Raw genomic sequence first — 15,171 nt, 5'->3', positions numbered from 1 at the left:
TAATACACTCTACATACATGCTCATTCATATACTGCGCCTTAGTGGACATACTCTCACTGTAATACACTCTACATACATGCTCATTCATATACTGTGCCTGCATGGACATACTCTCACTGTAATACACACTACATACATGCTCAGTCATATACTGTACCTGCATGGACATACACTCACTGTAATACACACTACATACATGTTCATTCATATACTGTGCCTGCATGGACATACTGTCACTGTAATACACTCCACATACCTGCTCATTCATATACTGCGCCTGCATGGACATACTCTCACTGTAATACACTCCACATACATGCTCATTCATATACTGTGCCTGCATGGACATACTCTCACTGTAATACACTCCACATACATGCTCATTCATATACTGTGCCTGCATGGACATGCACTCACTGTAATACACTCTACATGCGTGCTCATTCATATACTTCGCCTGTGAGGACATACTGTCACTGTAATACACTCTACATACATGCTCATTCATATACTGTGCCTGCATGGACATACTCTCACTGTAATACACTCTACATACATGCTCATTCATATACTGTGCCTGCATGGACATACTCTCACTTTAATACACTCCACATACGTGCTCATTCATATACTGTGCCTGCATGGACATACTCTCACTGTAATACACTCTACATACATGCTCATTCATATACTGTGCCTGCATGGACATACTCTCACTGTAATACACTCTACCTACATGCTCATTCATATACTGTGCCTGCATGGACATACTCTCACTGTAATACACTCTACATACATGCTCATTCATATACTGTACCTGCATGGACATACTCTCACTGTAATACACTCTACATGCGTGCTCATTCATATACTGCGCCTGTGAGGACATACTCTCACTGTAATACACTCTACATGCGTGCTCATTCATATACTGCGCCTGTGAGGACATACTGTCACTGTAATACACTCTACATGCGTGCTCATTCATATACTGTGCCTGCATGGACATACTCTCACTGTAATACACTCTACATACATGCTCATTCATATACTGTACCTGCATGGACATACTCTCACTGTAATACACACTACATACATGTTCATTCATATACTGTGCCTGCATGGACATACTCTCACTGTAATACACTCTACATACCTGCTCATTCATATACTGTGCCTGCATGGACATACACTCACTGTAATACACACTACATACATGCTCATTCATATACTGTACCTGCATGGACATACTCTCACTGTAATACACACTACATACATGTTCATTCATATACTGTGCCTGCATGGACATACTCTCACTGTAATACACTCTACATACATGCTCATTCATATACTGTGCCTGCATGGACATACTCTCACTGTAATACACTCTACATACATGCTCATTCATATACTGTACCTGCATGGACATACTCTCACTGTAATACACTCTACATGCGTGCTCATTCATATACTGCGCCTGTGAGGACATACTGTCACTGTAATACACTCTACATACATGCTCATTCATATACTGTGCCTGCATGGACATACTCTCACTGTAATACACACTACATACATGCTCAGTCATATACTGTACCTGCATGGACATACACTCACTGTAATACACACTACATACATGTTCATTCATATACTGTGCCTGCATGGACATACTGTCACTGTAATACACTCCACATACCTGCTCATTCATATACTGCGCCTGCATGGACATACTCTCACTGTAATACACTCCACATACATGCTCATTCATATACTGTGCCTGCATGGACATACTCTCACTGTAATACACTCCACATACATGCTCATTCATATACTGTGCCTGCATGGACATGCACTCACTGTAATACACTCTACATGCGTGCTCATTCATATACTGCGCCTGTGAGGACATACTGTCACTGTAATACACTCTACATACATGCTCATTCATATACTGTGCCTGCATGGACATACTCTCACTGTAATACACTCTACATACATGCTCATTCATATACTGTGCCTGCATGGACATACTCTCACTTTAATACACTCCACATACGTGCTCATTCATATACTGTGCCTGCATGGACATACTCTCACTGTAATACACTCTACATACATGCTCATTCATATACTGTGCCTGTGAGGACATACTGTCACTGTAATACACTCTACATACATGCTCATTCATATACTGTGCCTGCATGGACATACTCTCACTTTAATACACTCCACATACGTGCTCATTCATATACTGTGCCTGCATGGACATGCACTCACTGTAATACACTCTACATGCGTGCTCATTCATATACTGCGCCTGTGAGGACATACTGTCACTGTAATACACTCTACATACATGCTCATTCATATACTGTGCCTGCATGGACATACTCTCACTGTAATACACTCCACATACATGCTCATTCATATACTGTGCCTGCATGGACATACTCTCACTGTAATACACTCCACATACATGCTCATTCATATACTGTGCATGTGCGGACATACACTCACTGTAATACACTCTACATACATGCTCATTCATATACTGCGCCTGCATGGACATACTCTCACTGTAATACACTCTGCATACATGCTCATTCATATACTGTGCCTGCATGGATATACTCTCACTGTAATACATTCCATATACAAGCTCATTCATATACTGTGCCTGCATGGACATACTCTCACTGTAATACACTCTACATACATGCTCATTCATATACTGTGCCTGCATGGACATACTCTCACTGTAATACACTCTACATACATGCTCATTCATATACTGTGCCTGCATGGACATACTCTCACTGTAATACACTCTACATACATGCTCATTCATATACTGTGCCTGCATGGATATACTCTCACTGTAATACATTCCATATACAAGCTCATTCATATACTGTGCCTGCATGGACATACTCTCACTGTAATACACTCTACATACATGCTCATTCATATACTGCGCCTGCATGGACATACTCTCACTTTAATACACTCTACATACATGCTCATTCATATACTGTGCCTGCATGGATATACTCTCACTGTAATGCATTCCATATACAAGCTCATTCATATACTGTGCCTGCATGGACATACTCTCACTGTAATACACTCTACATACATGCTCATTCATATACTGTGCCTGCATGGACATACTCTCACTGTAATACACTCTACATACATGCTCATTCATATACTGTGCCTGCATGGACATACTGTCACTGTAATACACTCTACATACATGCTCATTCATATACTGTGCCTGCATGGACATACTCTCACTGTAATACACTCTACATACATGCATATTCATATACTGTGCCTGCATGGATATACTCTCACTGTAATACATTCCATATACAAGCTCATTCATATACTGTGCCTGCATGGACATACTCTCACTGTAATACACTCTACATACATGCTCATTCATATACTGTGCCTGCATGGATATACTCTCACTGTAATACATTCCATATACAAGCTCATTCATATACTGTGCCTGCATGGACATACTCTCACTGTAATACACTCTACATACATGCTCATTCATATACTGTGCCTGCATGGATATACTCTCACTGTAATACATTCCATATACAAGCTCATTCATATACTGTGCCTGCATGGACATACTCTCACTGTAATACACTCTACATACATGCTCATTCATATACTGTGCCTACATGGACATACACTCACTGTAATACACTCTACATACATGCTCATTCATATACTGTGCCTGCATGGATATACTCTCAGTCTAATACTCTCTACCTACATGCTCATCTGGTACTCCTCACATATTAGGACTAGCCGGGTATCTTCTCCTATCTTGTGTTATACTGCCTGTACTTGTCTCTAGTTCTGCCACCGCTTGTGTAGTATAAAGGTTTATACTTTACCAGTCTACCTGAGCGCTTCATTGGATCCGTAACTCCGAAGTGTGCCGATGTTTTAAAGCGCTGGAGTCGGCAGACCAACCGGGGGGTGATTTGAAATGTCGTTCTGCATGCTGGCTGAAGCCTGGCAAAGCTGGGTACAAATCCAACTAACAACTCTGTGCTTGCAACCCCACTAGAGTGATCGATCGAGGCTCTGCCATGACACGTTGTTGGTCGGTCGGGGGGAGGTATGTGTGACCGCTGGCGTCGGTCGGGGGGAGGTATGTGTGACCGCTGGCGTCGGTCGGGGGAGGTCTCTGTGACCGCTGGCGTCGGTCGGTCGGGGCGAGGTCTCTGTGACCGCTGGCGTCGGTCGGTCGGGGCGAGGTCTCTGTGACCGCTGGCGTCGGTCGGTCGGGGCGAGGTCTCTGTGACCGCGGTATCGGTCGGTCGGGGCGAGGTCTCTGTGACCGCTGGCGTCGGTCGGTCGGTCGGGGCGAGGTCTCTGTGACCGCTGGCGTCGGTCGGTCGGTCGGGGCGAGGTCTCTGTGACCGCTGGCGTCGGTCGGTCGCTCGGGGCGAGGTCTCTGTGACCGCTGGCGTCGCTCGGGGCGAGGTCTCTGTGACCGCTGGCGTCGCTCGGGGCGAGGTCTCTGTGACCGCTGGCGTCGGTCGGTCGGGGCGAGGTCTCTGTGACCGCTGGCGTCGGTCGGTCGGGGCGAGGTCTCTGTGACCGCTGGCGTCGGTCGGTCGGTCGGGGCGAGGTCTCTGTGACCGCTGGCGTCGGTCGGTCGGTCGGGGCGAGGTCTCTGTGACCGCTGGCGTCGGTCGGTCGGTCGGGGCGAGGTCTCTGTGACCGCTGGCGTCGGTCGGTCGGTCGGGGCGAGGTCTCTGTGACCGCTGGCGTCGGTCGGTCGGTCGGGGCGAGGTCTCTGTGACCGCTGGCGTCGGTCGGTCGCTCGGGGCGAGGTCTCTGTGACCGCTGGCGTCGGTCGGTCGCTCGGGGCGAGGTCTCTGTGACCGCTGGCGTCGCTCGGGGCGAGGTCTCTGTGACCGCTGGCGTCGGTCGGGGCGAGCTCTCTGTGACCGCTGGCGTCGGTCGGTCGGTCGGGGCGAGGTCTCTGTGATTGTTGTCGTCGGGAGGGGAGGTCTGTGTGACCGGTGTCGTTGGTTTGGGGGGAGGTGTGGATAGCTGAGTGCTCCCGGGGTCTCCAGACCTCCTCTCTCAGCTCCCATGATTACTGTGGATAGTGGCTATGGTTGGTTACTCTCCCCGGCGGTCAGACTGCACTAACAACCTGATTACCCATCCTTTACTGCCAAGACAGCAGCAGATATAAAGTTATAATCTCCGAGTTCCAAGACTGATACTTTATCAGACCATCTGTTTTATGTGACCTCCTCATTTAGAGCCCACCCTACAACTCCTAGGTCAGGCATTCCAAGCTGGTTGGCTTCAAACACCATGAAGTCCGTTGGTCCAGCTCTGAGTCTGTTAATTCCTGACCTGACAGGAACCAGAGTGTGTCTGAGATCACTACAAGGGGATTTCTAGACACTCTTACCCAAATATACGACTACATGGGACCAGGAACCGCTGCTGACTTTCTGTAGTACCTTCTTGGGAGCAGAAGATTCTTTTAGAGCTTCAGGGATAAAGCCAGCGTTGTCTATTGGCCCATATATACATATATCCTCTCCGTTACACGCTATCAGTAGTCCTCTAGAATCCCCAGTTAGTGACTAGACTTCAGGGAAGATGTCCTTCCAAATGTGATTTTACATCCAGTCCTCCTCGTTCTCTCCCAGGTGCCGGAGGGGCTGGACTCTCACAGCTGAAGTCTCCTTTGAGGAAGGATGGTCTTACTAGATGACCCACCAGGGATCGACAAGGACAGAAGGAACATGGCTGCGGGGATATTAGACCTCACTCTAAACCTGATTGACCTGATAACCGGAGAGGTGAGTGCTCCACATGATATCCCTCCTCTCTGCTAGTAAAGCAGGTAATGACTGAAGGATTCTTGGCCTCCATGTAGTGATCAGTGTGTTATCATCCACAGGAGTACACAGTAGTGAAGACAGCGGCTGTGACTCCCATCATCCATCTCCAGGAGTCAGGAGGGTGGAGCTCCATCACAGCTCCTCCCCCTCACTCCCTGATCCAGAAGGTCCTAGACCTCACCAACAAGATGACGGAGCTGCTGACAGGAGAGGTGACTGCGGGGAATGTGGGGGGACATTATACAGGGGGACTCTGGCTGATGACTGGATATTGTGTTGTCAGGTTCCTATAAGGTTTCATGATGTGGCCGTCTATTTCTCCATGGAGGAGTGGGAGTATTTAGAGGGACACTGGGATCGGTACAAGGACATCATAATGGAGGACCACCTGCCTCGTACATCTCTGGGTAAGAGCAGACCTTCCTGATTATAGAGGAGAGCGGTGATGAGTGTCACCTAGACTCACCCATCATCATATATACAATGTATTCAGTCTCTGGTTATTACCTATAGATGGATCTAGGGGGAGATCCCCAGCAGAGAGATGTCCCAGCCATCTGTATTCCCAGGACCGTCCAGAGGAAGATGTCCCGGAGAACCAGCAGGTAGATGGCTGAGATTCTACAAATCCTCTATAGGTTGATGTAATGCAGCTTTCTACTACACTCCTCCGGCCGCCTGCAGTAGACGCTCTAGTCCATCTTGTTGTTGTTGATAGATGATGCTCCTTCTCATCGATGACCAACCAGGGATGGACAAGGATAGAAGGAACATGGCTGCGGGGATATTGGACCTCACCCTAGACATGATCCATCTGATAACCGGAGAGGTGAGAGCTCCACATGATATCACTCTTCCTTACGTGGTAGAACTGTTGGGCACCTAAGAGCCTGTCGGCTGCCCCAGCGGCTATGTCTCCTATGCTTTCACGGACTGTTGGAGAATGCATAAAAAAGTGGCTTAGAATCTCAGCAAGGGTCATAAATGACTTAAAGTGATAAACCATAAGCCAAAGCCATAAACCCCGGGGCTGAGTGCCCGAAATCTAACTGTTACTAGATATAAAAATCACAGAGGTGAGAGAAAAAAAATGTACAAAGACAACTCACAGAAAAAAAGCCAAAAATGCCCGATCTGATGAACTGCAGGGCGGCTCAATCACCGTAGACCCCAGTGGAATGTAGAAGGCCAGACTGCATCATGAGCGAGCTAAATGTTCAGTGCCGACTAGTCTACAGCCACCCGGCTCACGCAGCCCTGGTTGGGGAGGGGTGACTGCTAATAAACAGTCTGCACATGTGAACTGTTACCAAGGATGTCCGCCATAGATAGGTGTGCCACACCATACTGGAGTACAACGGCTACTGGCAGAGCAGTGGATTATCCTGTATCACCACAACGTGTGTGAGGATTGGCACATACATATACGTGCGTGAGAGCCGATTGTTCTCTATGGATACGTGCGTTCATACACACATCTTAATTTGTATAGTGCTAACTTATTCCGCGGGGGAAGGGGGGCTGATAAGGACGTAGAGGGGCAGAAGATGTATACCATAGGTAAGGTGGAAGGCGTAGGGAGCCATAGGGAGGCAGCGGGCATGTTGCGGGGGCTGGGGATTGGATCAGGAGGCTTGGTAGGGGTCCCTGAAGAGGTGCGTTTTGAAGACACATCTGAAGTTCCGTGCGTCGGGGATTGTTTGGATGCCTTGGGGTAGAGAATTCCAGAGGATGGGTGCAGCTCTAGAGAAGTCCTGGAGGCGAGCGTGTGAGGTTCGTATTACAGGGGTGTTTAGTCTAAGTGTCTTAGCCGATGGGAGTGAGCGGGCTGGGTGATGGACAGACAGGAGAGAGGTGATGTACGGTGGCATGGCGCCATGGAGAGCTCTGTGGGTGATGAGTATGAATCTTGTTCTGTAGTGGATGGGCAGCCAGTGCAGCGACTGGCATAGTGCAGGGGCATCTGAGAAGCGTCTGGATAGGTAGATGAGTCTGGCTTCCACATTTAGTATGGCTTGGAGTGGAGCGAGTCTGGTGCGGGGAGGCCAATGAGCAGGGAGTTGCAGTAGTTGAGTCAGGAGTGGATAAGGGCGACCACGAGTGCCATTGCGTGTCCGTGGTGAGGAAAGGCTGGATATTAGCAATATTTCTGAGGTGCATGTGGCATGTTTGGGCCAGAGATTGGATATGGGGGGTAAAGGAGAGGTCAGAGTCTAATGTGACTCTAAGGCAGCGGGGCGTGCTGTCAGGGGGTTATGATGGTGCCAGACACTGATATGGAGATATTGGGGGGAGGTCGGCTGGAAGGCGGAAAGACAAGGAGGTCAGTTTTAGAGAGGTTTAGTTTGAGAAAAAGGGAGGACATAGTGTTAGAGACAGCGGACAGACAGTCGGTGATATTTTGAAGAATGGTACTAAAATGTCCTAGAACCCCATTGTATATTGTGTAGAAACCTTTCCTCTAGATGTAGAGAGCGCCCCCTTATTACAGTCCTGGGTATATTACATGATGAGAGATCTCTGTACAATGTATATGTATCAGATATGTATAATGATATATGTATCAGCTCCCTGATATATTATACATAGTTATTAGAGCGCCCCCCTGTTACACTCCTGGGTATAATAGATGATGGGAGAGATCTCTGTACTGACCCCTGATATATCTATATATAGTTATTAGAGCGCCCCCTTGTTACAGTCCTGGGTATAATAGATGATGGGAGAGATCTCTGTACTGACCCCTGATATATCTATATATAGTTATTAGAGTGCCCCTTGTTACAGTCCTGGGTATAATAGATGATGGGAGAGCTCTCTGTACTGACCACTGATATATTATACATAGTTATTAAAGCGCCCCCTTGTTACAGTCCTGGGTATAATACATGATGAGAGATATCTCTGAACTGACCCCAGATATATCTATATATAGTAATTAAAGCGCCCCCTTGTTACAGTCCTGGGTATAATAGATAATAGGAGAGATCTCTGTACTGACCCCTGATATATCTATACATAGTTATTAGAGCGCCCCCTTATTATAGTCCTGGGTATAATAGATGATGGGAGAGATCTCTGTACTGACTCCTGATATAGCTATACATAGTTATTAGAGCGCCCCCTTGTTACAGTCCTGGGTATAATAGATGATGGGAGAGATCTCTGTACTGACCCCTGATTTATCTATACATAGTTATTAGAGCGCCCCCTTGTTACAGTCCTGGGTATAATAGATGATGGGAGAGATCTCTGTACTGACCTCTGATATATCTATACATAGTTATTAGAGCACCCCCTTGTTACAGTCCTGGGTATAATAGATGATGGCAGAGATCTCTGTACTGACCTCTGATATATCTATACATAGTTATTAGAGCACCCCCTTGTTACAATTCTGGGTATAATAGATGATGGGAGAGATCTCTGTACTGACCCCTGATATATCTATATATAGTTAATAAAGCGCTCCCTCGTTACAGTCCTGGGTATAATACATGATGGGAGAGATCTCCTATACTGACCCCTGATATATCTATACATAGTTATTAGAGCGCCCCCTTGTTACAGTCCTGGGTATAATAGATGATGGGAGAGATCTCTGTACTGACCCCTGATATATTATACATAGTTATTAGAGCACCCCCTTGTTACAGTCCTGGGTATAAGAGATGATGGGAGAGATCTCTGTAGTGACCCCTGATATATCTATATATAGTTATTAGAGTGCCCCCTTGTTACAGTCCTAGTATAATAGATTGTGCGAGAGAGTTCTCTGTACTGACCTCTGATATATCTATACATAGTTATTAGAGCGCCCCCTTGTTACAGTCCTGGGTATAATAGATGATGGGAGAGATCTCTGTACTGACCCCTGATATATTATGCATAGTTATTAGAGCGCTCCCTTGTTACAGTCCTGGCTATAATAGATGATGGGAGAGATCTCTGTACTGACCCCTGATATATCTATACATAGTTATTAGAGCGCCCCCTTGTTACAGTCCTGGGTATAATAGATGATGGCAGAGATCTCTGTACTGACCCCTGATATATTATACATAGTTATTAGAGCGCCCCCTTGTTACAGTCCTGGGTATAATAGATGATGGGAGAGAGCTCTGTAGTGACCCCTGATATATCTATACATAGTTATTAGACCGCCCCCTTGTTACAGTCCTGGGTATAATAGATGATGGCAGAGATCCCTGTACTGACCCCGATATATTATACATAGTTATTAGAGCGCCCCCTTGTTACAGTCCTAGTATAATAGATTATGCGAGAGAGATCTCTGTACTGACCCCTTATATATCTATACATAGTTATTAGAGCGCCCCCTTGTTACAGTCCTGGGTATAATAGATGATAGGAGAGATCTCTGTACTGGCCCCTGATATATCTATATAGTTATTAGAGCGACCCTTGTTACAGTTCGGGGTATAATAGATGATGGGAGAGATCTCTGTACTGACCCCTGGTATATTATACATAGTTATTAGAGCACCCCTTTATTACAGTCCTGGGTATAATAGATGATGGGAGAGATCTCTGTACTGACCCCTGATATATCATACATAGTTATTAGAGCACCCCTTTATTACAGTCCTGGGTATAATAGATGATGGGAGAGATCTCTGTACTGACCCCTGATGTATCTACACATAGTTATTAGAACGCCCCCTTGTTACAGTCCTGGGTATAATAGATGATGGTAGAGATCTCTGTACTGACCCCTGATATATTATACATAGTTATTAGAGCAGCCCTTGTTACAGTCCTGGGTATAATAGATGATGGGAGAGATCTCTGTACTGACCCCTGATATATCTATACATAGTTATTAGAGCGCACCCTTGTTACAGTCCTGGGTATAATAGATTATGGGAGAGATCTCTGTACTGACCCCTGATATATCTATACATAGTTATTAGAGCGCACCCTTGTTACAGTCCTGGGTATAATAGATGATGGGAGAGATCTCTGTACTGACCCCTGATATATTATACATAGTTATTAGAGCGCCCCCTTGTTACAGTCCTGGGTATAATAGATGATGGAAGAGATCTCTGTACTGACCCCAGATATAGCCATACATAGTTATTAGAGCACCTCCTTGTTACAGTCCTGGGTATAATAGATGATGGGAGAGATCTCTGTACTGACCCCTGATATATCCATTAGTAGTTATTAGAGCGCCCCCTTGTTACAGTCCTGGGTATAATAGATGATGGGAGAGATCTCTGTACTGACCCCGGATATATTATACATAGTTATTAGAGCAGCCCTTGTTACAGTCCTGGGTATAATAGATTATGGGAGAGATCTCTGTACTGACCCCTGATATATCTATACATAGTTATTAGAGCGCACCCTTGTTACAGTCCTGGGTATAATAGATGATGGGAGAGATCTCTGTACTGACCCCTGATATATTATACATAGTTATTAGAGCGCCCCCTTGTTACAGTCCTGGGTATAATAGATGATGGAAGAGATCTCTGTACTGACCCCAGATATAGCCATACATAGTTATTAGAGCGCCCCCTTGTTACAGTCCTGGGTATAATAGATGATGGGAGAGATCTCTGTACTGTCCTCTGATATATCTATACATAGTTATTAGAGCGCCCCCTTGTTACAGTCCTGGGTATAATAGATGATGGGAGAGATCTCTGTACTGACCCATGATATATTATACATAGTTATTAGAGCGCCCCCTTGTTACAGCCCTGGGTATAATAGATGATGGGAGAGATCTCTGTAACTCTATTTTATTAGAAAAATGAAAAACATAACAAAACAAGCCTTTTGGACTAAGCCAAGAAAACGACAGAAATGTCCAAGACAACATAAACAGGTTTGCTTCAAACTGTATCCATCGGACCTCCAGTATGCGCCCACTTCAGACTTCCCTGTAAGCCAGATCTTTTCCGGTTACAGACCTTTTCTTCGGACTCCAGGTGTTCCTCAGGTATTTACCGTCCGTCCGGAAACAGAATAGAAAAGGATGCAATTACTAACGAGGTCATACCCCACCAAGACCGATGCCGCACCGACCCATCTCTCTTACAGCGTGAATATATACATCATTCTTCATTAGTGATAATTATACTCTCCATAATACAGTTTACCATACGCAATATATATACACACACGCAGGTTTTTTTTACCCCCTCTTCTTTTCTCCCCCATGTGGCCTAAATATAAACCTAAAAACAAAACCATATCTCAAAAAGAAAACATAACCCAAATACCCGCCTACAGACATAATGGACAGAAATATAAACCTTTTTTTTTTTTTTTTTTAAATAATATACATACATTTTTTTAAATTAATTTTTTAAATTTTTTAAATTTTTTTTTTTTATACTTTCTTCTTCTTAGTTTATACTAATACGACACCTTATACCCTACACACCGCACACCTTATACCCTACACACCGCACACCTTATACCCTACATACCACACACCTTATACCCTACATACCACACACCTTATACCCTACATACCGCACACCTTATACCCTACATACCACACACCTTATACCCTACATACCACACACCTTATACCCTACATACCACACACCTTATACCCTACACACCACACACCTTATACCCTACACACCACACACCTTATACCCTACATACCACACACCTTATACCCTACACACCGCACACCTTATACCCTACACACCGCACACCTTATACCCTACATACCACACACCTTATACCCTACATACCACACACCTTATACCCTACATACCGCACACCTTATACCCTACATACCACACACCTTATACCCTACATACCACACACCTTATACCCTACATACCGCACACCTTATACCCTACATACCACACACCTTATACCCTACATACCACACACCTTATACCCTACATACCACACACCTTATACCCTACACACCACACACCTTATACCCTACACACCACACACCTTATACCCTACATACCACACACCTTATACCCTACATACCGCACACCTTATACCCTACATACCGCACACCTTATACCCTACACACCGCACACCTTATACCCTACATACCACACACCTTATACCCTACATACCGCACACCTTATACCCTACATACCACACACCTTATACCCTACATACCATACACCTTATACCCTACACACCGCACACCTTATACCCTACATACCACACACCTTATACCCTACATACCACACACCTTATACCCTACACACCACACACCTTATACCCTACACACCACACACCTTATACCCTACATACCACACACCTTATACCCTACATACCGCACACCTTATACCCTACACACCGCACACCTTATACCCTACACACCACACACCTTATACCCTACATACCACACACCTTATACCCTACATACCGCACACCTTATACCCTACATACCACACACCTTATACCCTACATACCATACACCTTATACCCTACATACCACACACCTTATACCCTACACACCACACACCTTATACCCTACACACCACACACCTTATACCCTACATACCACACACCTTATACCCTACATACCGCACACCTTATACCCTACACACCGCACACCTTATACCCTACATACCACACACCTTATACCCTACACACCACACACCTTATACCCTACATACCACACACCTTATACCCTACACACCACACACCTTATACCCTACACACCACACACCTTATACCCTACACACCACACACCTTATACCCTACATACCACACACCTTATACCCTACATACCGCACACCTTATACCCTACACACCGCACACCTTATACCCTACATACCACACACCTTATACCCTACACACCACACACCTTATACCCTACATACCACACACCTTATACCCTACACACCACACACCTTATACCCTACATACCGCACACCTTATACCCTACATACCACACACCTTATACCCTACATACCACACACCTTATACCCTACATACCACACACCTTATACCCTACATACCGCACACCTTATACCCTACATACCACACACCTTATACCCTACATACCACACACCTTATACCCTACATACCACACACCTTATACCCTACATACCGCACACCTTATACCCTACATACCACACACCTTATACCCTACATACCATACACCTTATACCCTACATACCGCACACCTTATACCCTACATACCGCACACCTTATACCCTACATACCGCACACCTTATACCCTACATACCACACACCTTATACCCTACATACCGCACACCTTATACCCTACATACCACACACCTTATACCCTACATACCACACACCTTATACCCTACATACCACACACCTTATACCCTACATACCGCACACCTTATACCCTACATACCGCACACCTTATACCCTACACACCACACACCTTATACCCTACATACCACACACCTTATACCCTACACACCACACACCTTATACCCTACACACCACACACCTTATACCCTACATACCACACACCTTATACCCTACACACCACACACCTTATACCCTACATACCACACACCTTATACCCTACATACCACACACCTTATACCCTACATACCATACACCTTATACCCTACATACCACACACCTTATACCCTACATACCACACACCTTATACCCTACATACCGCACACCTTATACCCTACACACCGCACACCTTATACCCTACATACCACACACCTTATACCCTACATACCACACACCTTATACCCTACATACCACACACCTTATACCCTACATACCACACACCTTATACCCTACATACCACACACCTTATACCCTACATACCACACACCTTATACCATTAAGAAGCTCAAGTTCAGTGCTTACAAGCCCTCTTTTCTTCCTCTATTTACTAAAACAAAAAGCTATCAAGTGAATAGAATAAAATTAGCCCATCACCGGGAAAGGAGACCCCAGGCTAGGGCACTCCAAAAGAAAGACCCCTCCATAGGCGAGAGGCCCTGAGTGCACCCAACCTGTTGAACTCCAAAGAACGCACCTTCACCAGGTCACCAAGGATGTCCCTACACACCACATCCACAGGGAGGATTTTTTGACGTGTCGAAACTGAACACCGCGCGTGCCACGTGTAGTACCTAACCACTAGACTAACTAGATATAATGTGCCCCTGTCCCGTCAACCCAGATCTCTGAATGCCCCATAGGCCCACTCAGGATAGGAGAGGACAGCCAGCCTAGGCCAACCGATGGAAGCCCCTACCCTTCTGTAGACCTCTGTATTAAAGGGACACTGAAGTAAGA

General features: G+C 45.6%; 2 protein-coding genes across 8 annotated transcripts in view; one reads left to right on the top strand and one right to left on the bottom strand.

Annotated features, from left to right (window-relative positions):
• LOC136572292 (zinc finger protein 850-like) overlaps positions 1 to 15,171 on the bottom strand; it is a 722,303-nt gene that overhangs the window by 108,122 nt on the left and 599,010 nt on the right. The window lies entirely within an intron of this gene.
• Positions 1 to 15,171, top strand: part of LOC136572291 (zinc finger protein 420-like) — a 66,315-nt gene that overhangs the window by 8,339 nt on the left and 42,805 nt on the right. For 2 of the 5 annotated variants that reach the window (XM_066572734.1, XM_066572732.1), the window contains exons 2-6: positions 5,710 to 5,862; positions 5,964 to 6,116; positions 6,188 to 6,311; positions 6,418 to 6,509; positions 6,623 to 6,733. In XM_066572734.1, coding sequence (XP_066428831.1) covers positions 5,758 to 5,862; positions 5,964 to 6,116; positions 6,188 to 6,311; positions 6,418 to 6,509; positions 6,623 to 6,733 — 585 coding nt within the window. In that variant the 5' untranslated portion in view covers positions 5,710 to 5,757. The remainder of the gene's footprint in view (positions 1 to 5,709; positions 5,863 to 5,963; positions 6,117 to 6,187; positions 6,312 to 6,417; positions 6,510 to 6,622; positions 6,734 to 15,171) is intronic. The other 3 variants (XM_066572737.1, XM_066572736.1, XM_066572735.1) reach the window with 2 other exon arrangements.

This window comes from Eleutherodactylus coqui, chromosome 7, assembly GCF_035609145.1.
Source record: "Eleutherodactylus coqui strain aEleCoq1 chromosome 7, aEleCoq1.hap1, whole genome shotgun sequence".
Taxonomy (NCBI): domain Eukaryota; kingdom Metazoa; phylum Chordata; class Amphibia; order Anura; family Eleutherodactylidae; genus Eleutherodactylus; species Eleutherodactylus coqui.
The sequence above is the reverse complement of the archived record's forward strand: the minus strand, read 5'-3'. Positions and strand labels throughout refer to the sequence as shown.